The following is a 27,421-nucleotide window of genomic DNA, read 5'->3' as shown; positions in this document are numbered from 1 at the left end:
GGGAAATTGGCTGAGGCGTAAGACTCAGATCATACACCATCTTCTGTTGAGCTGGTGTTTTTCTCTGTTCTCAAACTCTGTCCTTTTCTCTCCTGCCCTTAGGTCACCCAGAATTGAGGGGCTATGTGCCAAAGTCTGTGCCAAAGACGGGCAGAGGGCATCTCCCCCCCCCCCCACCCCTGCTCTTGTGCCATCAGGTCACGCATGGTCCATTAACCGGCACACAGAACACAGATTGTTACTGCCACCTCAGTGCTTTGGACTGTGCCATTGTACAGCGCCCCCCCCCCCCCCAGGCAAACCCCACAGTGTAAAACACACTGGCACGGGCACAGAAGGATTCACAGAGCTTACTGTGTCTGCACAGCGGAGAAGAAGATCAGACTCAGGTCTCCGGGCATTTCCATGGAATACTAGAGCATTGGGACAGGTGAAGCAAAAGCATAGTCATTGCATCATACATTCCATCATCTCTTACACCAGAACAAGGGAAAAAATGCACACTGACTTATTGATTGATGAACTGGAAAAGGGGCAGGCTTATATCCTCATACTGTGCTAAACAGACCAGGAAGATGGTAGGGGTAGCAAGGAATCTGAGAGATCTCAGTTATGTCTCATTAATAAACATCAAGTGGTTAAGGGCTCCCACCCCACAGTCCAGACCTACGCAAAATGAAAGCATCACACGCAGTGAAACAAGTACAGCGTACAAAGACAAATCATTTATGCACAGACGCGTGCACGCGCGCACACACACACACACACACACACTCACACTCACACACACTCACACTCACACACACACACACACACACACACACACACACACTCACACACACACACACACACACACTCACACACACACACACTCACACTCACACACTCACACACACACACACACACACACTCACACACACACACACAGTACTGTTGCTACTAACACTAATTCTGCTCATACTGACACATATGCCAATGCTATTACTACTGCTAAATGCACGGGCATAAAGCCAGCTCGATGTGGGCGATTAATGAGAACTGTCCACTGACACACACACAGATAGGCTATTGTTTGCTGTGTCCTGTAAATGAGTGTAGAGCCTGTCCTCTCTCTATTGCGCACTACCCACACAGGCTGACAGAAGCTTCCAGAGCTGTCTGATCACATTCATTCATTTCTTTATTGATTAATGTATGCACTCAGAATTACAAAAAGGCAAACAGTCTTATTAACCTTGCAGAATATTAAAAAATCAACTATCAGAATAGTTTTGATTTCAAACTTTAAAAAAAAAACATCCAACAGAGAGACATTTACTGTAAGCTTGTATAAGTCTGAATACAAAATACAGAAATCAAGACCTCAATGGATTTTTTTTCTCAAATAATACTCACGTCTTTGATGATAGATATGTTTTTTTTACTTCTTCTTGATTGGTCTTGATTGGTCTATTGCAATGGCAGAATCTCAGCTGTTAACAGGTTGATCGCATCATAAATCAAACAAACTGGTACAAACCTTAACTTTTGAAAATACAGATTTCTTGCTTTGACGTGGCTTTCAGCTCACAGCATCTTTGTAATTGTATATTAGCTCTAAACTAAAAATAACATCATCAATGTGGAAAACATGATGTGTTTATTGATAGAGCTTAATGATAGTTTAAATGTGTGTGTGTGTGTGTATGTGTCTATGCTAATATGTAATATATTTAGCTCCAAATTTGCCAGCACTCCTTGATAAATCCTTCATTATTTCTTATGGTTGCTTAGTTGGCTAGTACTCATTCGATAGTATACACCCATTTTCCTTCTCTTGAAAGTTTCATCCTGAGGGTATGCGATACAAATATGGACAGTAGAGCATTTAAAAAAAACTGCATAAAATACTTATTTAAAACAAAAATGTGTTTTTAGTAACTGTGAAATTAAATAAATAAGGAATGTGGTGTGTTGGATTATGTATTCTCGTTAGAGATAAGAATCTCTTGATTTGGTCAGGGGAATAACATGATTTGTATATATAAAGTCTACATGTTTGGATTCCATGTTTAAGGATGAAAAAAAATCCAAACCTTTTTTTTCCAGTAGAAGCAAGTGGACAGGGAAAAAAACACTGCAGCTGCAAGCATGATAGTTTTAGACAGACACAGACACACAGTGCAGTTTATCTGATGAGCTCAGAGGCTGAATAACGGTTCCATTATCACATCCCTCTTCACAACCACCTCAGACCACAGGCAGGAGGACACTCTGATAAATACCACGGCATGATAACAGCGCTGATGACAACAGATATGAGAGGATATAGAGGATGGGTGCTAGTGATGAGAGAATCGTCAGTCGCCGAGTGTTCGGGACTCGGGGAGGGGGTCGTGACGGCAGGTGAGAGGGGGGTGTTCACACGTACCCCTTCACCTGGGTGCCCCCCCCGGGTGACCTGTTGGGTACACTCTGCACGTTGGGCGAGGAGGGGATCCCGGCGGGGCTGGAGCCCAGGCTGAGCAGGGCCCCACCAATCAGCAGGAGCGCCGACACCCCCCAGCCCAGGAAGAGGGCGGGGCCTAGCTCGCGCTTGTGCGGGTCGGCCACGCGGGGGTCGTAGAAGTCGCGGACGATGGAGTGGGCGGTCCAGCAGACGGGGACGAGGAAGAGGAACCCCGCCAGGACGAAGAGGGAGCCCGCCACCTGGCCGAGCCGCGCCTTGACGCGCTGCCGCCCCAGGCACTTGGTGCACTTGGCGCCCAGCACGCCCAGGGCGAGCGCCAGGCCGCAGAGGAGCAGGGACAGCAAGCAGAGCACCCGCGCGGCCTGCAGGTCGCTAGGCAACGCCAGCAGGCTGTCGTACGCCTTGCACTGGATCTCACCCGTGCTCTGGAAGATGCAGCTCATCCACAGCCCCTCCCACGCGATCTGCGCCGTCACCAGGATGTTCCCGATGAAGGCCGAGACCCGCCACAGGGGGGCGGCGCACACCATGGACCCGCCCACCCAGCCCAGCAGGGACAGGACCAGGCCCAGGATCTGGAGTCCCGTGTTTGCCATGGTGGGACGGGGCCTTCGGTTCCGATCGGTTCTGCCGCCTGGCCTCTTCTCGGACCCTCACACCTCCCAGAGTCTTCAGACCCACTCTGCTCCTCTTGGACCCAAAGTTCTGCTGCTCTACTGTCCGGCAGCAAACAGTGACGGGTGGAAGAGTCAGAGAAACCGCATTAATAATCAAGCCAATCAGCAGCAATCAATACTCATGGCGGATGAGTCAGAATACTGAAACTGTAACTCATACAACAACTATGCATGTTCCTTAAAAATGCATAAGAATTCTACTTAAGATACAGTTTATGATATTTGGTAGCTATCTTATGTGACATTTTGAAAGGACTGTGATTCAGGCTGATATAAGTTCTCTGAAGCTATTACACAGATTGCCTGATCATGCGTACTACGGTGCTGACGTCATAAATTGCTCTCACACTGGCCTGGGTGAAGGCAAGACAGATTCCAGCAAGTGCCAGTGAGAATTGCTCCTTTCGACAGCAACGTGGGCGTCGAGCGTCGCCTTAACGGGCGAGCAAACCTCATGAAAAACATGAGGACACAAGGAGGCATTATGGCAGCGTGAAGCGTGTCCCAAAAAGATCTCATTGTTTCCATTCATATTCACAAACTTCAGTGCCCAACATTTTCATAAAGTGTGAAGCCACCACTAGCGCAGATAAGAGGAAATTTCAGAAACAACTTTTTCAGCTGCAGGATACATTAAAAAAGAAAGAATCCATTGCCATTGTAAATGTTCACAATATAATATTGTTGTTGTAATATTAAATACAACTGCAGGTGCTGTTACCCAGGATGATGTACAGTGTATGGTCTACATGTTAGTCATTTACACAGCTACATAATCACTGATATGTCTGAGCTCCTTCCTCAAAGGTTTAACAGGCTTGCTGCAAGACAGGATTTGAACCTGCAGCTCGTTAACTCTCCCACATTGCAGCACCTTTGCATGTTACCTTGTGTGTGTCCCTGTAGATGCTTTCAGCTGTGTGAGCTCAGTTCCTGGTTCAGGCTGGGGTTATACAGGTCCTTAAAGCGTTCCCTAGGGTGGTGTTTCTTCGTCCTTGCAGACGTGCTGATATGTCCAGGGAGAGCCAGTCTCACAGCAGTCCACAGGTGGTGATCTCAGGTGAGGAGCACAGGGCAGTCCTATGTGATGTGTAATGGGAGCTAGGGTTTGTGAGATGGTCACAGCAGCACCCTGTGTGTGTGTGTGAGTGTGTGTGTGTTTCCCGTAGGTTTTACATCCGTGCCTGAGTTTCTCACACAATGGCCCACTGTTCGCTCCTCCTTCCACCCTCCTTTCTCTCGTTCTTTGTCTTCTTTTTCATCTTTCGCTTTCTGGACACTAGATGTGTGCCACAGTCTTTAAGGTTTCCTGTGCCTCACAGCCTTGGTGTTTCAGACTCTGCTTCAAATGGTCGCTTTTGTCCGACTTTATCCGTTTCAATTTGACTGAAGATATGAGCACGTCAATCATTGATCGCTTCTGTTCTTTGTATCTCTCTCTCTTTCCACCTCCCTTTTCCTCTTTTCACTTCAGTCTATCGCTTTATCTCTCCCCCTCACCGGTTCATCTGCTCTTAGTGCCCCTCACCTCAATCAGTGTGACTCCTGTGTCATTCACCTGTCTGAGTCTCACTCTTTTGCTTTTTTCACTGTCACCTCACAAACACACAAACACACACACACGCATTTACGCACTCATACATATATAAGCACACACACACACACACACACACACACAGAAGCCCATATGCACATGCATACCTTTTTTGTAGCTGCTTTTAGGCCAGGTACTATGTGGATTTTATGTAATGAGATGTTTGGCCCACATGTTACATACTGTGAAGACCTGGATGTGTAAAAATCAAAAGAATTCATATTCAGGTAAGAAGACTTTTATTAACAGCTGCACCAACTCACTTTGAGTATGAGGTTGCCCACTAGATGGGGCACTTACACAGAGTTGTAAATTAAACTTGAGGGAATTGTGACATACTGTGGTGTGTGAGACAGAAAAGAAAACAACAGTAAGAAAGCAAGGAGTGAGTGGTACCATTTCCTATGGATCCTTTTAATTTCCGATTCAATAAAAATGACCAGTCTGATCTGGAAATTCCCATGTTCATTAATAAAAAAAAACACAGTAAATAACACCCTACTCTGCTTTGCACATCCTTAAAAATATAGCTTATATGTTACGCTACGTTACGTCATTTAGCAGTTGCTCTTACCCAGAGTGACTTCCAAAATAAGTGCATCACTGTGCTGAGAGTTGATATCGAGCAGCTTTTCAAGAGGTCAGTAAAATACTGAGCTAAACTAGTGTAACCTGCTCTTTTTTATAATAGAGAATAGGGAATATATAGATAGATATTCTTACAACCCAAGACCCAAGGGCAGAAAATATACAGGCCTAGACGGACTCTTGCTAGCCTGCACTCTGTTAGTCTAGGGGATTCGGTAGCCGCCCTTCCTGAGCTTCGGTTGTAACCTAAGCTAATGTGTGCTTTAACGTGGACGTCAGTATGGACAAATCTAATTTTGAAGGTGTAGCACTGAGGGGAAAAGGTGAGCTTACCTCCACCTGGGCAAACACTGGGCTCATTCCTTGGTGTGATGCCAGAGTTGGCCAGCCCTCGCTCCTTATTGTGGGTCGTTCAGGTTTTTAATATATTTATTTATTTATTGTTATTATTATTTAGGTTGTTTAGTTGTTTAGGTTGTCAAACAACTGAGGAGTCTCAGCTTCTCCTCGGGACTCCACCCCCTTTGCTCTTTGACACCACTACCCTCTTTATCCATTTCCTTCCAGGAGAACTTCACCCTGCCCCCCAGTGCATGAGGTGTGATACTGGAAGTGTGGTGTCTAAGCTAAGGTGCATCCCTATCCGTAATAGATATAGACAGAGATAGAGATAGATAGACAGGAAGGTAGACTAAAGATACAGCTTGAATAGATGAGTTTCCATTGAGTCCTTTAAAGGTTAGTGACAGGGTCTTGAACTTGATCCTTGCTGCAACTTGTAACCAGTGGAGGGACTCGAAGAGAGGTGTCACATGGGCCTGCTTGGGGAGGTTGAATGTCAGTCGGGCAGCTGCATGCTGGATAAGCCGCAGCGGTTGGATCACGGGCATCATTTACGCTGGGGACGCTGGGGACATGTCCCCACCACTTTTTGTCATGGCCAAAATCATCCCCGCCACTTTAAAAAGGTGTGAACACGTTCGAACCCGTTATTGAGCTTACTTAAGCACCGGTGGCAGCTGACACTGCAGTCAGTACTGGGGCTGCTAACGATGCTGCAACTGTCATGTTTGTGGCCAATGAAGCTGCTCTTACTCCACTACTGCAGCTGCTCCTGTTACTCCTGATATTGTCATTGCTTCTCCAAACTGTTTCCAATATTTGTGTTTTTCTTCCATTTGTTCTCTGTCTTATTGTTCCTCTCCTTGCCTCTCCTCTGCTTCCATTATTTCTCTCTCTTCTCTCATTATCTTTTCATTATCCTCTCTGATCTTTCTCTTGTTCTCCCCTCTGATCTCTCTATTTGTTCTCTGATCTCATTCTTGATCTCATCTCTGATCTCTCTCCTCTCTGAACTCATTCTTGGTCTCATCTCTGATCTTTCTCCTCTCTGGTCTCTCTCTCTCTCTCCTCTCTGATCTCATTCTTGATCTCCTCTCTGATCCTTCTCATCTCCTCCTACTACATAACCATACAGTATCTATACACTATTTAATTCATTTTTCAACCCACCTCATCCCTGACTGGAGCTCTGGCAGATTAATGTAGTTTAGTGCAAGGAAGACATCATAGGATTTCCATAGGACACAAATATTGTAAGTATTTATATATTATAAGTATTATAAATATATTTATTTAAACCTTAAAGAAATCGTTTAAGAAAATGTCATCGATACAGGTTGTTGAGGGCAAAATATGACAATATGTAAGAAAGAAATCAATCTTCATATACGTAAAATCATCAGAGCAAAACACAACATTGTAAAAGGCAATTTCCACACATAAGTACAATAATACAGCGCAGGATATTGGATACAGCTGTACAGGTGGATATTTACTTAGCTATTCTTGTCACAATCTTAAAATATGACAGAAGTATTGAAATTAATGAGTTCAGGTGGTTATATCAGACAGATAGAAAATGCATTGTGCTAAAAGAAGCAGTAGGGAGCATACACTTTGGGCTTTCATATGCTTCAGTGAAAAGCCTTTCACATAATGCAAATGCAAATGAATATGTAAGAGATTAAAAGGAGTGAAAGGCCATATGGGCATAATGATTCAAACAGCAGGGAGATAATGATATTAACCTTGTTTTATAAATCATTCTAAAATTCAAACTAATGCTTTAAAACTCGAAAAAAAATTGAGATGTTCATTTCCTCCCAAGTTTTACTGTTTCTGTGCAATGTCTGAATTGCTTTTTCTGTTCTAGTTCCTCTCAGCATTCAGTTTTTCTTCTTTTGCCAGTTTAACTCCTAAATATATTGCGTACCCACCAGCTGCCAATGCCGCTATACCCAGTAATGGTGCAGCTACTGCTCCTGCCACAGCTACTGCTGTTACCTCTGCTGCTGCTAAAGCTACTGTTCCTGCTGTTGCTGCTCCTGCTGCCACTGTTCCTACTACTGCTTCTTTTAACCTTCTGCTAATCGTCCTTCTCTCGTTATTTCTCACTCTCTCCCATTCATGCTGTTCGTTCCTCGTAATTTCGTTACTGTCTCTCATTCTTGCATCTTCTGTTACATTAACCGGTCTCTCTAGCTCTGCTCTGATCTCTCTCTCTAGCTCTGCTCTGATCTCTCTCTCTAGCTCTGCTCTGATCTCTGTCTCTAGTTCTGCTCTGATCTCTCTCTCTAGTTCTGCTCTTATCTCACTCTTCAGCTCTTCTCTGATCCTCCTTCTCTCTTCCTGCCTCTTTACTTCCTCCTCCTGTCTCTGTCTCTCTTCCTCTTCTCTGATCTCTCTCTGCACTTCCTGGTACATTTCATTAGTGTAATACTGTCCTCCATTTCTCTCTACCATTGCCTGTATCTTATTCAGCAGCTCTAGAACCTGAGTGTCCCTGAGAATGTTGCTCTTCTCTCTGTTGTTGAAGACATGGTATGCAAAGTTCTCTATGAGACTACAAAGTTCACTACTTTGCCTGAGAAACTCTTCCACTGGTTGTTCCAGCTGATCTCCTCCTGTGAACAGCAGCATTGTGTACTTCGCTGCCCCCTCTCCGAAATTCCTCTTGATCCACTCCACAGAGGCCCTTTCCTCCTGCGTGAATCTCCCCAGCCTGATGACCAGCAGAAACGCATGTGGTCCTGGGACAGATAAGCGGACACATTCCTCTATTTTCATTTTCACCTCTTCTTCGGTCATTGATGTGTCAAAGATACCTGGGGCGTCAATCACAGCAATGCTTCTGCCTCCACACTCTGCAGCCTGTTTTTCACAATGCTTTGTTATTGACTCTGGGGAGAATCCTGCTGTAAATGCCTCTCTCCCCAGGATGGTGTTTCCTGTTGCACTCTTTCCTGCTCCAGTCTTACCAACCAGCACAATCCTCAGCTCATCAGATGCAGATCTTTCTCCAGAATCTGTAGAATCCACACAGAGTAAAGATTACTGTACTATTAAAGTGTTTTACAGGATCATGTTTAATAGTACTAATGGTGGATCTAATGGTTTATTATAATATGCTGTCTAATACATCACATTAATTAAATCTTTATTTTTATCATCATTGAACAATGCCTTAAAAACCTTCCATATCAACCATAGCACAATTAAGCATTTGATAATTGGCTTTTTCTTAACACATACATATAAATAAATTAATTAATTAATCTAGAGCCTCTTAAAAATCAAAGGTAGGTAATTGTATAAAACTGGTTATATACAGTATTTCCTGTTGAGAAAACTGCTGCTTCTGTTTGTGCTGTTGCCAATGAAGGTTTCCTGCTAGATACCTGGGACCAACACTGAATCACTGAAAAATGAATTTGCACCAGGGCTACATTTCTCACAGTATGGTAAGATAAAACTGAGATATTGTTTTAGTAGCCTTGAACAAGATGTCTTTATAATGGACGCTATTGGAGAAACTGGGTGGTTAAGGATATTTTTGGATACTTTTTACAGACATTACCTGTTTCGTAGAGGTGAAACACCTTTTATTTCACCAAAATCACTGTAAATTTTGTAAACTCTGTAACTTCAATCATCATGCATGACTTTTCTGTTCTGCTCTGTTCTGGTCTGGTCTTTATAATTTATCACAACTTAAAATACCATTCCATCCCTCTTCCACAGCTACAACGTACTACCAACATAAAGTTGTGTTACTGCAGCTATAAATTACAGTGCAATACCTGTTTCAAATACCCTAGTATACATTTATGTTACACATCAACTTTAAGTACTAAAACTCCAACTCAAATTCTCATAATTTTCTTCCCCAGATATAGGCTAAATCTGGTGTTTTTTTCCAAGATTTAAACTCAGACATTTTTCTCAGATTTAAGAGGCACCCTCAACAAATAAATAAAACCTTAACCTTAAAATAAATAAAGCTTTTGATACATACAGTATGTTCAGATTTTAACCATGAACCTGATAACATATGTGACTATTTTAAAGGTACAAAAAGAGATTATAATCAGACCCCTGTAAAAGTGGTGAAAAAAAGAAAGATTTAAAAGTTATTGTAATTATTTGGCTTTGCAAATCTCAAATGGAAGGTCAATATTTCTTTTAAAAGCTCAAATTTAAGATACTAAACACTAAAAACTTTTGAAATCCAGGTTTAAGATGTAAAAATACCTACAGTATCTTCCTGTTTACATCTTTCTACTTATATCTATATAATTAAACATAATGTACGGTTCCACACCTACACTAAATACTAATAACTTACAACTATGTTATAACATTTTTGTTCCAGAACAGTTCCTTTGTCTACCAGTTCAATGTAAATTGTGATGTGTGAATAATGTGTGAATCATCAATATGTATTCATTCACTTACTGTATGGTCAAGAAACAAAAAATGTCACACATGATACAACCATCCTTAGATCAACAAACAAAATAACCTAAAAGGTCATTTTGCACACAAAAACCACAAAACGCACGCACACACACACACACACAAAAGATACAGTGCATGACCTACTCAGTAACTGTCACGCTTTTATAGGTTTCTTGCAGACATTTGATTTTTATAAAGGTATTATCAGAAATATGAGCAATACTTCATTTTTCTGGCTTTTTGGCAAAGTGGAAATTCTGTTAAGACAGCTAAGACAGTTAACTGTTTGCAGAGATGTACCAAATCAATAAAAAAACTATAAAATATGATCAAGGGAAGATTAAAAACTCACATGTTGCTTCTTGAGATGTGTCCATTTTTCTTGTATGTTTTCCTGACAGGGAGTTCAGGTGTCTGAAACTATATTACATTACATTATTGGCATTTAGCAGACACTCTTATCCGTGCAACTTACATAGGTTTCAGTTTTTTTTTACATTTTACCCATTTGAACAGGTGGATATTTACTGAGACAGATAAAAGATACTTATTGCACTTAAAAGGAGAGGAAGCTGGCCAATACTTCCCCCTTAAAAAGCCATTTGTTTAAATACAGTAGACATTAAATATATTAGGAAATTTTTTCAAGTGGCAGATATACTCATACTTAACACAAATGTACATATACAATCTTGTGTGTACTCATTCACAGTTAATTAACGGAATTATGGACATGTGACAAGGAGTAAAGCAGTTGTTGAGCAGGAGAGACCCTTCTTTATTGTGATTGTCTATAATGAACAGATGTTGAAAGGGCAGCACAAGAAAGTTGAAGTGTCCAGAGAGTATACCATAATGGAGACTTTAGGATTGCTTATATATTATTTATATACTGTATTATTTAGGCTAGTGGAGGAATTGTGATGTAATGTGACAAGAAAATGAATGGAGCGTCAGGAAAGTAAACTTTTAGCATCACTGTGAATAGAATTATTATGCAGGTGTTTGGCAGGGAACATTCAATTCATTCCATTCAAGTTTGAATGTTTAAAAGCAAGATGCTTTTTCATCATGCTTTTCATCAGTGATTTTCACTTCCACCCACACTTTCGCACTTTGATGTGACATCAACAGAAACTATCTTGACTGTAGCATAAGGAAGTTATGAATGGGAATATGATTATTGTTTCACGCCACTTCAGAGCTTATCAGATAACCTACACCAAGAGACACTGCAATCATAGAAGAAAATAACCACAGGTACCCGTTCGACACTGTTGCCAGACTGTTAAAATAATGCATCAGTTGACCCTTGTGATCTACTAATATGCTGCAGGAATACTTTTATGAACTTCTTTGGCAGTAAAATTCTAGGAATCAGAGACAAAATCCAATGTTTCCCAACTGCCTATGATGTTTAGTTTATCTATTTTTGATGCTCACTTATTACTTAAACATGAGTAATGGTCAAATTAACCATTATTAGCACATTTGCATGACAAAGAAGCAGGAAATAGAGAAGATAACAAAACTTTTTATATGGCCTCCATTACAATCATTTGCTGTTTACTAAAGCTATTCACTAGCTATTTACTATTCCACTTCTGAAAATCAAAGGTCTCCCTATGTTACTGAAGATAAGTTAGTATTTATGAAGACTAACAAAAAAACAGTAGTAAAACAGAACCATCATAAATGTAATTTAAATTAATTGTTGGATTGACATTCAAGTAAAATCATATATAAATATGTCACAGTACAACTGATGAGTTCAGAACATGGTTGGCATTGCATTGAAGGTGAACTTCTAAGCTTGATGATGATGAAAATGTTTGGTTAACAGGAAAAACAGCACCAAAAAAATCAAGCTCTGACTACATGTATACCACAGGCAATCACACATAAACATGAACATTTAGAACAATGACCACACACCAATACTGTAAAGTGCATCCTTGTTTGCATTCACGTTAAGATATTTTTTATGGGAATGGATTTCTCAGTGGACTCAGAACTGCAGATGTATTTGTTCTCCTGATGGACCAGATAACATCTACAGGAAATTCAGCACTAAATGTGTGACACGGATTACAGGCCTCTTCTGGGTTATTCTACATCTGCTCATTCATACATTGATTCACAAAAATCCATTGTGCATGATGAACTCCAATTTAGCTCACATTTGACATGTTATTTATTTTCACAGGTTGATATTCACTGAAGCATTTCAGGTGAGGATTCAATCTCAAGGGTGCAACAGTTGAGCTTCTCTATCTGGGAACTGTACCCACAAAATTTGGTCACAGGCCTGGTTCCCAAACCACTTCACCATACTGCTACCCTAATGTATTCATTTATTTTGAAAATAAAATATTCACTCACTAGAAGATTGTTTCAGGCACATAGATGTTTCTTGAAAACCAAGAATTCAAGGTTTCCAGTCATGTGTATTTGAAGGTAAAGATGCATAATTATGAATGAAGAGAGTTATAAAGTCAGTACTGATCAAAGAAAACAGCTCTGAAACACCAGACAGGGTGAGATTAATGCCACAGACCATGAAAACCAATAGAACATGAACTTGACTGGCACAGGACATACTTACCTAACACTGATGTTGCTAATGATTTGCTGTCCCTGTTTCCCTGTAAGTTGCCAGACTGCTAACTCTGTGAACTCTGTGCTGGGATAAGTGGCTTCTTACCTGTCTTAAATACTGTCTGAAAATACTGTTTGATCTATGACAGACTGATTGGCTTACCTGCTGAAGAAGACCAATGTGGGCTGGGCCACTGGAATTGTGCAACCTCTCTACACAAGCAAAGCCAAGTATACTCCCACACATCAATCACTAGATCACAGAATATAAAACACATCATGATAATACATGTAAAATAAGCAGCAAGTAATACCAGTAATACAAGTAGCAGGTGTTAGGGTGCTGAGGTTTAACTGTGATGTAGTCTGAAGAGGTGGGTCTTCAGTCTGCATTGGAAAATAGCCAGTGATTCTGCTATCCTGACCCCCGTGAGGAGTTCATTCCGTCTAGGCTAGATAGGCTAGTGCAGGGAATAGATGTTACACATGTCTCCTGAAACTTAACCTTTGTAGTGATATGTTTCCATTGCTCCTTCTGTTGTATCCATTTCTCTTCAGTCTTTCTTCCTTAAAGGGAATTCACTTTCTACTCCTTCACTGTACGTTGCTCAGGTTGAGAATGTCTGTCAAATAAGAAAATGTAAACAGGATACAAAAATTCAGAACTCTGGAGCATTGCAAACTTCACTCTGCTGAACGCCCCCTCCAGCTGATTTGTATCTTCAGCTCACTGCACTCCACGCCTACTCTTTAAGCTGGCTGACAAAGATGAACAGGAGAAATAAAAGTTTAAAAACTCATTAACATTTAAAAAAAAAAAAAAAAACAAGAAACAAAAGGAACCAGCCTCAACACACAGTCAACTGAAAAAGTGAGACCCCCTGCTTTCCAGCCACACACCTGCATTTAATATGCCTTTAATTAGGCAGGTGTGGCTCCTGATTCTAATAAAAATATTGATTATATCACTGTTTTCATCACGTTCATTTTGATGTCAGTTACAATAATGCACACCCAGGTCTTGACACGACATATAATCTTTTTATTCTCAGCAAATGGAGATTTTTGGACATGGATGAGAATGTTCATCAAGGCCATTTCAAGATAGATTATATTAACAGAACCAGAGGGTCATAGGTGGAAATTTACATGAAAGCAAGTTTCAAACTTACATGAAAAAGTATTAGTTAATGTATGGGATAGCTTGCAACAATTTGCAAAGGAGTATGAGACCCCTCAGATCCTTCAAGAGAACAGTGGCACAATAGTCTTCTGCATTATAACTAAATGAGACATCATTGTCTGAATGGCCTGTGATTACTTGTATTCCTCTTATGTAAAACATATGAAGCTTATGACATATATGGTAAACTAATCCCTCAGTGGTCTCTGGACTGCAGATATGTACTTGTCAGCTCTTAATGTGGTTGAACCAGATGGACCAGGTAACATTTACAGGAAATTCAGTAACACCCTCACTTGTGATTTATATTTTCATTTTCTTCTAAATGAAAGTGTAGCTGCTCTTTAAGTTCCTCCTGTTGAACATGACAATGACGTTATCTGCACACAGTGGCAGAAGCAAGAGTATCAAAATGTTTTGGTTCAATCAGTGGAGTGAAACCGATCACAGGCCTGTTTTTAGGATATTCTGCATCTGTTCATAAATACACTGAGTTACAGAACTTCATTGTTTACATTACTAGCAGAAAACGACAGTCAAACCCTAACTGAGCTCACATCTGATATATGATTTATTTACACAGGTGCGTATTCACTGATGCATTTCAGGTAAGGGGTCAAGCTCTAGGGGAGCACGGGGAACAACCTAACGTGGGGCAAAATGTAACACAGACTTTTTATGTTATATACAAGGTCAAGCAGCGCGTGCTTCTGGCCACATTACTACATTTCCTAGCCACGGTCTCCTGCGAAAATTCAGAAAGATTCGTCAGCGTTTTGAAGAAATCTGTGCCAAAGAGTGTTTTCAGGGCATGCAAGTAATTTTTTTCAGCACAAGTGTTTTTCAGTTACTGAGCTGTGTGTGTAAATCACAAAATCCAACCTTATATTACTTTGATCACCGTCTTGTCGCCTATAATGTAGCACCATTTTGAAACATGTGATGAGCTCACAGCAAGTACTAGCTAGGCTTAAGTACAGCCTCCATACTGCGGGGTTAGTTGTTACAAGGCGTTACAGCTAAGCCACCTTTTGTAAACAATGACAAGAAGTTATTTCTCTCTCATATGAAATAAAAACAACTAATTTCATGTAACTTTTTATTCACAGAATGAGACATTGAATAAGAAAAACAGAGTCTCATGTCAGTATTCATATATAATTTGACATGTGTGTGTGTGTATCTATCGATTGATCTGTCTGTCTGTCATATAGATAGATAATATATAATGTAGTATGGTTAGAAAATATATTTGTTTCATACAGTATAGAATTATATTGAATTAACTTTGTTTTCACTAATTTATCAGACTTTTCTAGCAAGTGTTACAACTAACCCTCTGTTACAATTAGCCCTACCCATGGGCTAAGTTGTAACATCGCACTACCCATTATTTTCGGTGGAATTGTACATGAACGGTAGGTGCTAGAAACAAAGTTCAAGTGTTTGTTTGTAGCAGAGATGTATATGTTGCTTGTATAAAAACGATTATTCCAACTTAAATATTTTTAAAATTATTTGGCAAAAACCAAAATGTGTTAGGTTGTGCCCTACGCTCCCCTACCCGAGTGTATTAATTTACATCACAAATAAAAGATTCACTTGTTAAAAGAACATAAGAAGAACATATGATGACGAGAACAGGCCATTCGGCCCAACTAAGCTCGCCATTTCTTAATTAAAGAGTATCCAAAACTGCATCAAGTCTAGACTTGAACACAGCAAGGGTCTCTGCCTCAACTACATGGCCTGGCAACGTATTCCATGTATTGATAACTCTTTGTGTAAAATAATATTTCCTTATATCAGTGCGGAACTTACTCTTAACTAGTTTCCATTTATGTCCTCTTGTTTTACAGACTGAACTCACCCTAAAGAGTCTATTATAGTTGACCTTATTGATTCCTTTTATAAATTTAAATACCTCAATTAAATCACCCCTAAGCCTCCTCTCGCTTAGTCTAAATAGGTTAAGTAACTTGAGTCTTTCCTCATAGCTTTTATATTTCATGCCAGGAGCTAATTTAGTTGCCCTTCTTTGAACCTTTTCTAGACCTTTGGTATCTTTTTTGTAGTGCAGTGCCCAGAACTGCACACAGTATTCCAGATGCAGTCTGACTAAGGCATTGTATAATTTCAATATAACCTCTTTAGATTTATACTCAATACTTTTGGCTATATATCCCAGCATCCTGTTGGCCTTTTTTACTGCTACAGCACACTGCCTGGATCCTGTTAAGCTTGGGTCAACCATTACTCCCAAGTCCTTTTTGAATTGAGCACATTCTAATTTTTTTCCACCCATGAAGTAGTCTTGTCTAAGGTTCTTATTTCCCACATGCAAGACTTTACATTTATCTAAATTGAATGTCATCTGCCAGGTATCTGCCCACTTTTGGATGCTGTTTAGGTCTTCCTGTATTACCTTAATTGATTCTATACTGTTGGCTAGACCCCCTAGTTTTGTATCATCTGCAAATTTTACTATTTTACTACTAACCTCTGCATCAAGATCATTTATGTATATAAGTAATAGCAACTCCCCAACGCCGATCCCTGCAGGACTCCACTTTGTACAGGACCCTGCTCTGATACAATTCCTCCCACAGTTACAGTCTGCTTTCTATTAGACAACCAACTTCAAACCCACTCGGTGATAGCTCCTGTAATTCCCGCAGATGTCATTTTCAATATGAGTCTCTCGTGCGGAACTTTGTCAAATGCCTTTTAAAGGTCCAAATAGATAATATCATAAGCTTGGTTTGAGTCCAGATATGCTGTAGTTTCCTCAAAGAAGTCCAGGAGGTTTGTTAAGCACGACCTCCCTCTGCGAAAACCGTGTTGGCTATCATTTAGAACACCATTTCGTTCCAGGAATAATTCCAAATTATCCCTAATGATGGATTCCAGTATTTTGCATGCTATACAAGTTAAGATGACAGGCCTATAATTTCCTGGTTCAGTTTGGTCTCCTTTCTTGTAGATAGGTACTACACTGCCATGTTTCCAGCCATCTGGTATTTCTCCAGTTTTAAGGGAAAAGATTGCTTCAGACACATGAATGCTTCTTCAAAGCCAAGAAACCAAGCTTTCCAGTCATGCATGTTTGAAGGTAAAGGTGCACATTTATGAAGAATGACAATCTGAAAGTCAGTGCTCAGGAAAAGAGGAAAACAGTTCTGCAACACCAGATGGGACCAGATTGCTGCCACAGACCATGGAAGCCAATAGAAGACTTCCTAACTGGCACACAATATACTCACCTAACACTGATGTTGCTGCTGATTCTGTTGTCTCTGTTTTCCTCAAGGTTTATAAGTGAAGTCAAAACTGTAAACCGCCAGACTGGTGACTCTGTGAAGTGGTGCTGAGGTATGTGGCTTCTTTTCATCACGTTCATTTTGATGTCAGTTATAATAATGCACACCTCAAGGCTGCCAACCTACCGGTCCCCAGGTCTTGACACGACATATAATCTTTTTATTCTCAGCAAATGGAGATTTTTGGACATGGATGAGAATGTTCATCAAGGCCATTTCAAGATAGATTATATTAACAGAACCAGAGGGTCATAGGTGGAAATGACATGAAAGCAAGTTTCAAACTGACACTATATGGTATTAGTTAATGTATGGAATAGCGTGCAACAATTTGCAAAGGAGTATGAGACCCTCAGATCCTTCAAGAGAACAGTGGCACAATAGTCTTCTGCATTATAACTAAATGAGACATCATTGTCTGAATGGCCTGTGATTACTTGTATTCCTCTTATGTAAAACATATAAAGCTTATGACATCTATGGTAAACTAATCCCTCAGTGGTCTCTGGACTGCAGATATGTACTTGTCAGCTCTTAATGTGGTTGAACCAGATGGACCAGGTAACATTTACAGGAAATTCAGTAACACCCTCACTTGTGATTTTTATTTTCATTTTCTTATAAATGAAAGTGTAGCTGCTCTTTAAGTTCCTCCTGTTGAACTTGACAATGACGTTATCTGCACACAGTGGCAGAAGCAAGAGTATCAAAATGTTTTGGTTCAATCAGTGGAGTGAAACCGATCACAGGCCTGTTTTTAGGATATTCTGCATCTGTTCATAAATACACTGAGTTACAGAACTTCATTGTTTACATTACTAGCAGAAAACGACAGTCAAACCCTAACTGAGCTCACATCTGATATATGATTTATTTACACAGGTGCGTATTCACTGATGCATTTCAGGTAAGGGGTCAAGCTCTAGGGGAGCACGGGGAACAACCTAACGTGGGGCAAAATGTAACACAGACTTTTTATGTTATATACAAGGTCAAGCAGCGTGTGCTTCTGGCCACATTACCACATTTCCTAGCCACGGTCTCCTGCGAAAATTCAGAAAGATTCGTCAGCGTTTTGAAGAAATCTGTGCCAAAGAGTGTTTTCAGGGCATGCAAGTAATTTTTTTCGGCACAAGTGTTTTTCAGTTACTGAGCTGTGTGTGTAAATCACAAAATCCAACCTTATATTACTTTGATCACCGTCTTGTCGCCTATAATGTAGCACCATTTTGAAACATGTGATGAGCTCACAGCAAGTACTAGCTAGGCTTAAGTACAGCCTCCATACTGCGGGGTTAGTTGTTACACGGCGTTACAGCTAAGCCACCTTTTGTAAACAATGACAAGAAGTTATTTCTCTCTCATATGAAATAAAAACAACTAATTTCATGTAACTTTTTATTCACAGAATGAGACATTGAATAAGAAAAACAGAGTCTCATGTCAGTATTCATGTATAATTTGACATGTGTGTGTGTGTATCTATCGATTGATCTGTCTGTCTGTCATATAGATAGATAATATATAATGTAGTATGGTTAGAAAATATATTTGTTTCATACAGTATAGAATTATATTGAATTAACCTTGTTTGTACTAATTTATCAGACTTTTCTAGCAAGTGTTACAACTAACCCTGTCTGTTACAATTAGCCCCACCCATGGGGTAAGTTGTAACATTGCACTTCCTGTCATTTTTGGTGGAATTGTACATGAACGGCTAGAAACAAAGTTCAAGTGTTTGTTTGTAGCAGAGATGTATATGTTGCTTGTATAAAAACGATTATTCCAACTTAAATATTTTTAAAATTATTTGGCAAAAACCAAAATGTGTTAGGTTGTGCCCTACGCTCCCCTACCCGAGTGTATTAATTTACATCACAAATAAAAGATTCACTTGTTAAAAGAACATAAGAAGAACATAAGAACATATGATGACGAGAACAGGCCATTCGGCCCAACTAAGCTTGCCATTTCTTAATTAAAGAGTATCCAAAACTGCATCAAGTCTAGACTTGAACACAGCAAGGGTCTCTGCCTCAACTACATGGCCTGGCAACGTATTCCATGTATTGATAACTCTTTGTGTAAAATAATATTTCCTTATATCAGTGCGGAACTTACTCTTAACTAGTTTCCATTTATGTCCTCTTGTTTTACAGACTGAACTCACCCTAAAGAGTCTATTATAGTTGACCTTATTGATTCCTTTTATAAATTTAAATACCTCAATTAAATCACCCCTAAGCCTCCTCTCGCTTAGTCTAAATAGGTTAAGTAACTTGAGTCTTTCCTCATAGCTTTTATATTTCATGCCAGGAGCTAATTTAGTTGCCCTTCTTTGAACCTTTTCTAGAGCTTCGGTATCTTTTTTATAGTGCAGTGCCCAGAACTGCACACAGTATTCCAGATGCAGTCTGACTAAGGCATTGTATAATTTCAATATAACTTCTTTAGATTTATACTCAATACTTTTGGCTATATATCCCAGCATCCTGTTGGCCTTTTTTACTGCTACAGCACACTGCCTAGATCCTGTTAAGCTTGGGTCAACCATTACTCCCAAGTCCTTTTCAAATTGAGCACATTCTAATTTTTTTCCACCCATGAAGTAGTCTTGTCTAAGGTTCTTATTTCCCACATGCAAGACTTTACATTTATCTAAATTGAATGTCATCTGCCAGGTATCTGCCCACTTTTGGATGCTGTTTAGGTCTTCCTGTATTACCTTAATTGATTCTATACTGTTGGCTAGACCCCCTAGTTTTGTATCATCTGCAAATTTTACTATTTTACTACTAACCTCTGCATCAAGATCATTTATGTATATAAGAAATAGCAAAGGCCCCAACGCCGATCCCTGCGGGACTCTACTTCGTACAGGACCCTGCTGTGATACAATTCCTCCCACAGTTACAGTCTGCTTTCTATTAGACAACCAACTTCAAACCCACTCGGTGATAGCTCCTGTAATTCCCGCAGATGTCATTTTCAATATGAGTCTCTCGTGCGGAACTTTGTCAAATGCCTTTTAAAGGTCCAAATAGATAATATCATAAGCTTGGTTTGAGTCCAGACATGCTGTAGTTTCCTCAAAGAAGTCCAGGAGGTTTGTTAAGCACGACCTCCCTCTGCGAAAACCGTGTTGGCTATCATTTAGAACACCATTTCGTTCCAGGAAGAATTCCAAATTATCCCTAATGATGGATTCCAGTATTTTGCATGCTATACAAGTTAAGCTGACAGGCCTATAATTTCCTGGTTCAGTCTGGTCTCCTTTCTTGTAGATAAGTACTACACTGCCATGTTTCCAGCCATCTGGTATTTCTCCAGTTTTAAGGGAAAAGATTGCTTCAGACACATGAATGCTTCTTCAAAGCCAAGAAACCAAGCTTTCCAGTCATGCATGTTTGAAGGTAAAGGTGCACATTTATGAAGAATGACAATCTGAAAGTCAGTGCTCAGGAAAAGAGGAAAACAGTTCTGCAACACCAGACGGGACCAGATTGCTGCCACAGACCATGGAAGTCAATAGAAGACTTCCTAACTGGCACACAATATACTCACCTAACACTGATGTTGCTGCTGATTCTGTTGTCTCTGTTTTCCTCAAGGTTTATAAGTGAAGTCAAAACTGTAAACTGCCAGACTGGTGACTCTGTGAAGTGGTGCTGAGGTATGTGGCTTCTTTTCATCACGTTCATTGTGATGTCAGTTATAATAATGCACACCTCAAGGCTGCCAACCTACCGGTCCCCAGGTCTTGACACGATATATTAAATATATAACACATAATCTTTTTATTCTCAGCAAATGGAGATTTTTGGACATGGATGAGAATGTTCATCAAGGCCATTTCAAGATAGATTATATTAACAGAACCAGAGGGTCATAGGTGGAAATGACATGAAAGCAAGTTTCAAACTGACACTATATGGTATTAGTTAATGTATGGAATAGCGTGCAACAATTTGCAAAGGAGTATGAGACCCTCAGATCCTTCAAGAGAACAGTGGCACAATAGTCTTCTGCATTATAACTAAATGAGACATCATTGTCTGAATGGCCTGTGATTACTTGTATTCCTCTTATGTAAAACATATAAAGCTTATGACATATATGGTAAACTAATCCCTCAGTGGTCTCTGGACTGCAGATATGTACTTGTCAGCTCTTAATGTGGTTGAACCAGATGGACCAGGTAACATTTACAGGAAATTCAGTAACACCCTCACTTGTGATTTTTATTTTCATTTTCTTATAAATGAAAGTGTAGCTGCTCTTTAAGTTCCTCCTGTTGAACTTGACAATGACGTTATCTGCACACAGTGGCAGAAGCAAGAGTATCAAAATGTTTTGGTTCAATCAGTGGAGTGAAACCGATCACAGGCCTGTTTTTAGGATATTCTGCATCTGTTCATAAATACACTGAGTTACAGAACTTCATTGTTTACATTACTAGCAGAAAACGACAGTCAAACCCTAACTGAGCTCACATCTGATATATGATTTATTTACACAGGTGCGTATTCACTGATGCATTTCAGGTAAGGGGTCAAGCTCTAGGGGAGCACGGGGAACAACCTAACGTGGGGCAAAATGTAACACAGACTTTTTATGTTATATACAAGGTCAAGCAGCGTGTGCTTCTGGCCACATTACCACATTTCCTAGCCACGGTCTCCTGCGAAAATTCAGAAAGATTCGTCAGCGTTTTGAAGAAATCTGTGCCAAAGAGTGTTTTCAGGGCATGCAAGTAATTTTTTTCGGCACAAGTGTTTTTCAGTTACTGAGCTGTGTGTGTAAATCACAAAATCCAACCTTATATTACTTTGATCACCGTCTTGTCGCCTATAATGTAGCACCATTTTGAAACATGTGATGAGCTCACAGCAAGTACTAGCTAGGCTTAAGTACAGCCTCCATACTGCGGGGTTAGTTGTTACACGGCGTTACAGCTAAGCCACCTTTTGTAAACAATGACAAGAAGTTATTTCTCTCTCATATGAAATAAAAACAACTAATTTCATGTAACTTTTTATTCACAGAATGAGACATTGAATAAGAAAAACAGATAAGGGAGTCTCATGTCAGTATTCACATATAATTTGACATGTGTGTGTGTGTATCTATCGATTGATCTGTCTGTCTGTCATATAGATAGATAATATATAATGCAGTATGGTTAGAAAATATATTTGTTTCATACAGTATAGAATTATATTGAATTAACCTTGTTTGTACTAATTTATCAGACTTTTCTAGCAAGTGTTACAACTAAACCTGTCTGTTACAATTAGCCCCACCCATGGGGTAAATTATAACTGTTTTGAAAAATTATAAATAAAAAATCTTATTTACCTTGACAATTTGAACCCAGATCAATGTTAACAGCAGTCTTATTTTTTTCATTTCTAAAAAAGTCATTTTTAAAAAAATGTTATACAAATGATTTTATAAAAGAATTTCTTTACTGAATTCTAAGATGATGCAAGTGATACTGGCAGACTATTGAATGTAAAATCTCCTGATACAATAAATGGGATTGAAATGAATCCCATTTATGAAATGGGATAAATAATTTTATCCCATTTCAGGATCGATGTTATGAGTTTGCATATTGCCTCCTTTTAAAAGTGTTTGGGTTTCAGAGACTGCTTCCTGCAACAACCAGCAGGCTTCTTTGTAACAGGCTGTCTGGTCCTGTTGCCTGCTGTTTCCCTGAACTTCCACCAGAGGGCCTGTCTTCCTGTTTGTAACTTGACTAATCTCGTCAACCGTTTTCACGTGTAGTTAGACTTTTCATTTGTTTGGTGTCCCATATAAACCCTGCCTGTTGCTTGGTTCCCTGGTAAGTCTTGAGCTGCCCTGAATGGTGAATGGTTCTGTGCACAAAGAGTGGTGTTTTTCAGTCTTCAGTGAAATGGCTTTGTTTCTTTACAACCCATTTGTGTTACTGTATGGTCTCTGCAATTGGATTCTCCCAGCTCACCCAATAACAAAACGTATTCCTTTGTGGTTCTTTGGTAAAGGGACTAAGCAGGTGTTCTGTGTTAACAGTGCCACATGCAAATAATCCCTATGTTACACTGTGGTGCATAGGAGCAAGTGATGTGGATTGAAGTGTCTTTACATACCTTCATTGAAACTTGAATTCAGTAGGTGACTTTGAATTGGAATCAAAATGAAGTAAATTTCAAATTTCAAAACTTCAAATTGAAACATACAGATTCCAAGCTTTGAAATTCCAGTTTATTACAGTAAAGACTAGACATTGTATTACATCACATTCATTCCAGCACAAACATAGTCATAAAAGCATTGATCATAACAGTGCTCTGAAAACATGTAAGAATACATTTGGAACCAGTGCAGTGAATCTTCAAATAAGTCAAATCATCAGTAAGAAATGAATCTAAAAATAAATCATCATTAAAAAATACAGTGCCAATAGTTGAAAATGTGTGTTATATGAAATGATCAGCAGGGTTAATTTTTTGAGAAGTGTTGTCTCATTTCTTTTTGGCTTGACCAGGTCTTAAATTGCATACACGTTATTTACTGCATTAATTAATCTTCCACCAGGATTGCAAGGAAATCGGAAATATTAACCGGTAGTCAGAAGCACTGAAACGTGAACATGTCAAGGCTCAGGCAACGACTCAAACACAGGCCACCAGAGAGTAGAGTTACGGGCAGATTTATTGATGTCACAGGCAGAATCGTAAAGACAAGCAAGCAGGGTCAAAACCAGCGAGGCAGTCCGAGGGCAATCCAGGTTCAGGGGGATCAGGAGCAGGCAGGGTCGAAACACCGGGAAGACAAAACAATCAGGCGAACAGAGCAGAGCAGCAGGCAGGAATCAGGTCAGCAACAATCAGGTCAAACAAAGAAAAAACACACAGAAGAGAAACGACGGGGCCGAAACAGGTGAGAGCACATGCTGCTACAAACTAGCAACAAGACAGGGACACATGGGAAGACATAGAGCAGGGCTAACGAGAGAATGGGAAGCAGGTGTGCAGGTAATCAGGCGGCCGGAGATCGGGCGGAAAGCGGGGCAGGGCTAGAACACAAGGAAAACAAAAGCGCATGGACAAAAAAAAAAAAACAAAACACCACAGCTAAGAGGGCAGAGTACTGACAGAACATTTCAATGTTTACAATAACAAAGTAGCCTGTATGTGCATCAAATAATATCTACCAACAAGATTACATTGCTTATTTTCTTAGATTTTTATACAAATGTAAGAATCTTGCTTGAAAATACAAAAAATCCATTCGCATGTAGTCATCGGCCACGTTTTGTACCACAACTCATAAGGTGCATAACAGTGAAGTGGCCTTTCTTTGGAGGCTGGGTGACATCCGATGCTGTGGGATGCTGGTCATTATTAGCAATTGGCTCAGCCTGGTTTGAGCCACTTGCCTTCTGAGCTGCTCGGGACTTACGCAGTTTAACTCCTAAATATACTGCATAACCAGCTGCTCCCACTGCCACTGCACCCAGTAATGGTGCACATACTGCTCCTGCCACAGCTACTGCTGTTACCTCTGCTGCTACTAAAGCTACTGTTCCTGCTGTTGCTGCTCCTGCTGCTGCACCTGCTGCTGCTCCTGTAGCTACAATTGTGGCCTTTTTCTTTTTTTTCTTTGTTTTTATTTCTTCATTATCTTTCACTCTTCTGAACTCTTCTTCCTTCATTCTTCTCTCCTCCTCTTCTGTGATCTTTCTGTGAGCCTCCTGGTACATCTCATTGGTGTAACACAGTCCTCCATTTCTCTCTATCATTTCATCTATTTTTTCCAGCAGCTCTTTAACTTGAGTGGACTCTATCAACTCTTTATTGTTGAACACATGATAGTTAAATCTGTGGATGTTAATCCAAAGCTCACTGCTTTGCCTACAAAACTCCTTCACTTCTTTGTCCAGCTCGTCTCCTCCTGTAAACAGCAGCATTGTGTACTTCGCTGCTTCCTCTCCAAAATTCTTCTGGATCCACTCCACTGCATCCCTTTCCTCCTGTGTGTATCTCCCCAGTCTGATGACCAGCAGAAACACATGTGGTCCTGGGACAGATAACTGGACACATTCCTCTATTTTCATTTTCAACTCCTCTTCAGTCATTGATGTGTCAAAGATACCTGGGGTATCAATCACAGCAATGCTCCTGCCTCCACGCTCTGTGACCTGTTTCTCACAGGTCCTTGTTACTGACTCTGGGGAGAATTCTACTTTAAATGCTTCTCTCCCCAGGATGGTGTTTCCTGTCGCACTCTTTCCTGCTCCAGTCTTACCCACCAGCACAATCCTCAGCTCATCAGATGAACCTGTGGAACAACACAGTAGTTGAACACAGGATATCATATACTGGTAACAAGATTTAAAACAAGATTATTATGCCAGACAGTACATTAGAATATTGTTATCATATTTTTGAGATTTAATGGTGAATTATTATGTCTTGATCAATATGTCCCATTTGTTAAATCTTTATTTTTTCAGTAGTTTACTGTGTTGTTGTCAATGCCTTTATGGTGGTTTATACTGACCACAATACTATTTTGTGAATGATAACAGACAACTGCTAGTGTTTATGTCTCTTCCCTGACTTCCCTGAAGGAAAGTTAACTAGTAATAAAAAAGCTCTTGTTCAAAAATCGATATATCAAAAGGAGTACCTTTAAGCTTAATGTTTGCCACTCCACATATTTCCTCTTGAGCTAACTTGTGATTGTATTTTGAGACTGATCTGTGTGTCTTTAGTGAGACTGAAAGCATATTATGTCACAGCTCTAAAAGAAAGGCAATATCTTTCTCTTTCTTTTAATTTACTCACATCATCTGTTAAAAAGATTGTAAAATACAAAAAAAAAAATACACTCGCACTCAAATGCTATTTTTCACACGGTGTCACACAGCACACTACAGTGGAGTGGGCACTCAACAGGGGGTGGGCACTACTCCACTGGCCTCATCTCAGCAACTCAGCAGGCAACTGAAAAACCGCAGGGTGCCTGAAAGCAGTGAGAGAGGAATCCCAGGCTGACCTACCCACCCCGATCCCCGGTGGAAGCCAATTTGCTCTGCTGCTGTGGGACACCAGTCATTGTCACCGGATAAGATAGACGGGATTCAACTGCCTGCTGAGTGAGCCACCTGTGCTATTTAACTCCTAAATATAATCTATAATGACCTGATACCAATGATCCTATACCCAGGTGCTGGTATAGGATGCTCCTGCTGATGCACTTGCTGCTCCCACTGCTGCTCCTGCTGATGCACTTGCTAGCTTTACCGTATCGCTCCAGTTATCTTGTTTTGTTTTCACTCTTTTACTCTTTTTTAATTATGTTCATTATTACTTGTATCTGTTGCAAGAAGAAGGTATTAAAATGTAATCAGGGCAAGAACATGAAAAACCCACGTGTTTCAATAGCTAATGTATCCATTTCTCCTTTCTTCTTTATAGGGATTTCACTTTCGATTTCCTTTGAAAGTTGCTCCAGATGAGAATGTCTGCCAAAAGAGAAAATGTAAATATGGTATAAAAATTCAGAACTCTGGAACAATGTAAACCTACCTTCCAGGTGATTTGTATCTTTAACTCACTACACCCCACACCTGCTCACTGGATCCAACATCCCTCTCACTGTATGTTGAAGTTTTAGAAAATTAATAGTTTTAATGAATTCATGAAATTATTTTTTATGGTTTTATCCCTTGGTTTAGAGGATCATGATAAATTCCAAATATGATGATAGATTAGGAAATGAGCTGGTCAATAGATCCATGGAGGCATCACACAAAAGCTTAGTTTTGACAGTATTTCACTATTTTGCATTTGGTTTGATGTTTGTAAGGTAAGGTGAAGGAGTAAGTCTTCTGAGAAAGAAAAAAAACGGCTTTGTAACCCTACGGTTAAGGGCATCAGATACAGTTAAAAAGACCCTCAGATAATAACAGAATTGTTTGCTGTTTACTGAAGCAGTTCAGGCTAGGTACCATGCTTACAAATACAATCAACTGTCTTCTGATTATCAGCTCAGTTGCCAAATGAGAACATCACACTGCCACACTTCTTTTCAGACAAGTTTAATACATGCATTCCTCTCTTTCCTCAGGCCTCTGAATACTGTATAATATATGAGACATAGGAGGCCATGGTATATTGCTAATGTAGTCACACCTTGAAGGGTGTTGTCAGGCAC

The 27,421-nt window shown here is 40.0% G+C and overlaps 3 protein-coding genes across 3 annotated transcripts; all 3 read right to left on the bottom strand.

Moving 5' to 3' along the window:
• Nucleotides 1-2,400: 2,400 nt before the first annotated feature.
• Nucleotides 2,401-3,045, bottom strand: LOC118788729 (claudin-9-like). Its single transcript, XM_036544767.1, has one exon. The coding sequence runs from the start codon at nt 3,043-3,045 to the stop codon at nt 2,401-2,403; it is 645 nt and encodes a 214-aa protein (XP_036400660.1).
• A 1,054-nt stretch (nt 3,046-4,099) lies between these two features.
• On the bottom strand, nt 4,100-17,360 carry LOC118788131 (GTPase IMAP family member 4-like). Its single transcript, XM_036544012.1, has 4 exons — nt 17,336-17,360; nt 7,974-8,676; nt 4,655-4,706; nt 4,100-4,132 (listed from the first exon to the last, which is right to left on the bottom strand). The coding sequence occupies exons 1-4, from the start codon at nt 17,358-17,360 to the stop codon at nt 4,100-4,102; spliced, it is 813 nt and encodes a 270-aa protein (XP_036399905.1).
• A 6,844-nt stretch (nt 17,361-24,204) lies between these two features.
• LOC118787977 (GTPase IMAP family member 4-like) lies at nt 24,205-26,662 on the bottom strand. The gene is made up of 3 exons (XM_036543775.1): nt 26,638-26,662; nt 24,815-25,540; nt 24,205-24,275 (listed from the first exon to the last, which is right to left on the bottom strand). The coding sequence occupies exons 1-3, from the start codon at nt 26,660-26,662 to the stop codon at nt 24,205-24,207; spliced, it is 822 nt and encodes a 273-aa protein (XP_036399668.1).
• Nucleotides 26,663-27,421: the final 759 nt, after the last annotated feature.

This window comes from Megalops cyprinoides, chromosome 1, assembly GCF_013368585.1.
Source record: "Megalops cyprinoides isolate fMegCyp1 chromosome 1, fMegCyp1.pri, whole genome shotgun sequence".
Classification (NCBI taxonomy): Eukaryota; Metazoa; Chordata; class Actinopteri; order Elopiformes; family Megalopidae; genus Megalops; species Megalops cyprinoides.
Note: the sequence above shows the minus strand (reverse complement) of the source record. Positions and strands in the feature narration are given on the sequence as shown.

Bases quoted from the DNA above. Each gene is read 5' to 3' on its own strand.
- LOC118787977 (XM_036543775.1), bottom strand. From the start codon at position 26,662: ATGGATACATTAGCTATTGAAACAC. The intron at 25,541-26,637 runs GTGGGTTTTTCA...GTTGTTCCACAG, and splicing joins TACATTAGCTATTGAAACAC to GTTCATCTGATGAGCTGAGG. The intron at 24,276-24,814 runs GTGCAGCAGCAG...CTTGTGTTCTAG, and splicing joins AGCTACAGGAGCAGCAGCAG to CCCTGCCCCGCTTTCCGCCC.
- LOC118788729 (XM_036544767.1), bottom strand. From the start codon at position 3,045: ATGGCAAACACGGGACTCCAGATCCTGGGCCTGGTCCTGTCCCTGCTG.
- LOC118788131 (XM_036544012.1), bottom strand. From the start codon at position 17,360: ATGTCGTGTCAAGACCTGGGGACCG. The intron at 8,677-17,335 runs GTAGGTTGGCAG...TGGATTCTACAG, and splicing joins GTGTCAAGACCTGGGGACCG to ATTCTGGAGAAAGATCTGCA. The intron at 4,133-4,654 runs GTGAGGGGCACT...TGGACATATCAG, and splicing joins CAGGAGTCACACTGATTGAG to CACGTCTGCAAGGACGAAGA.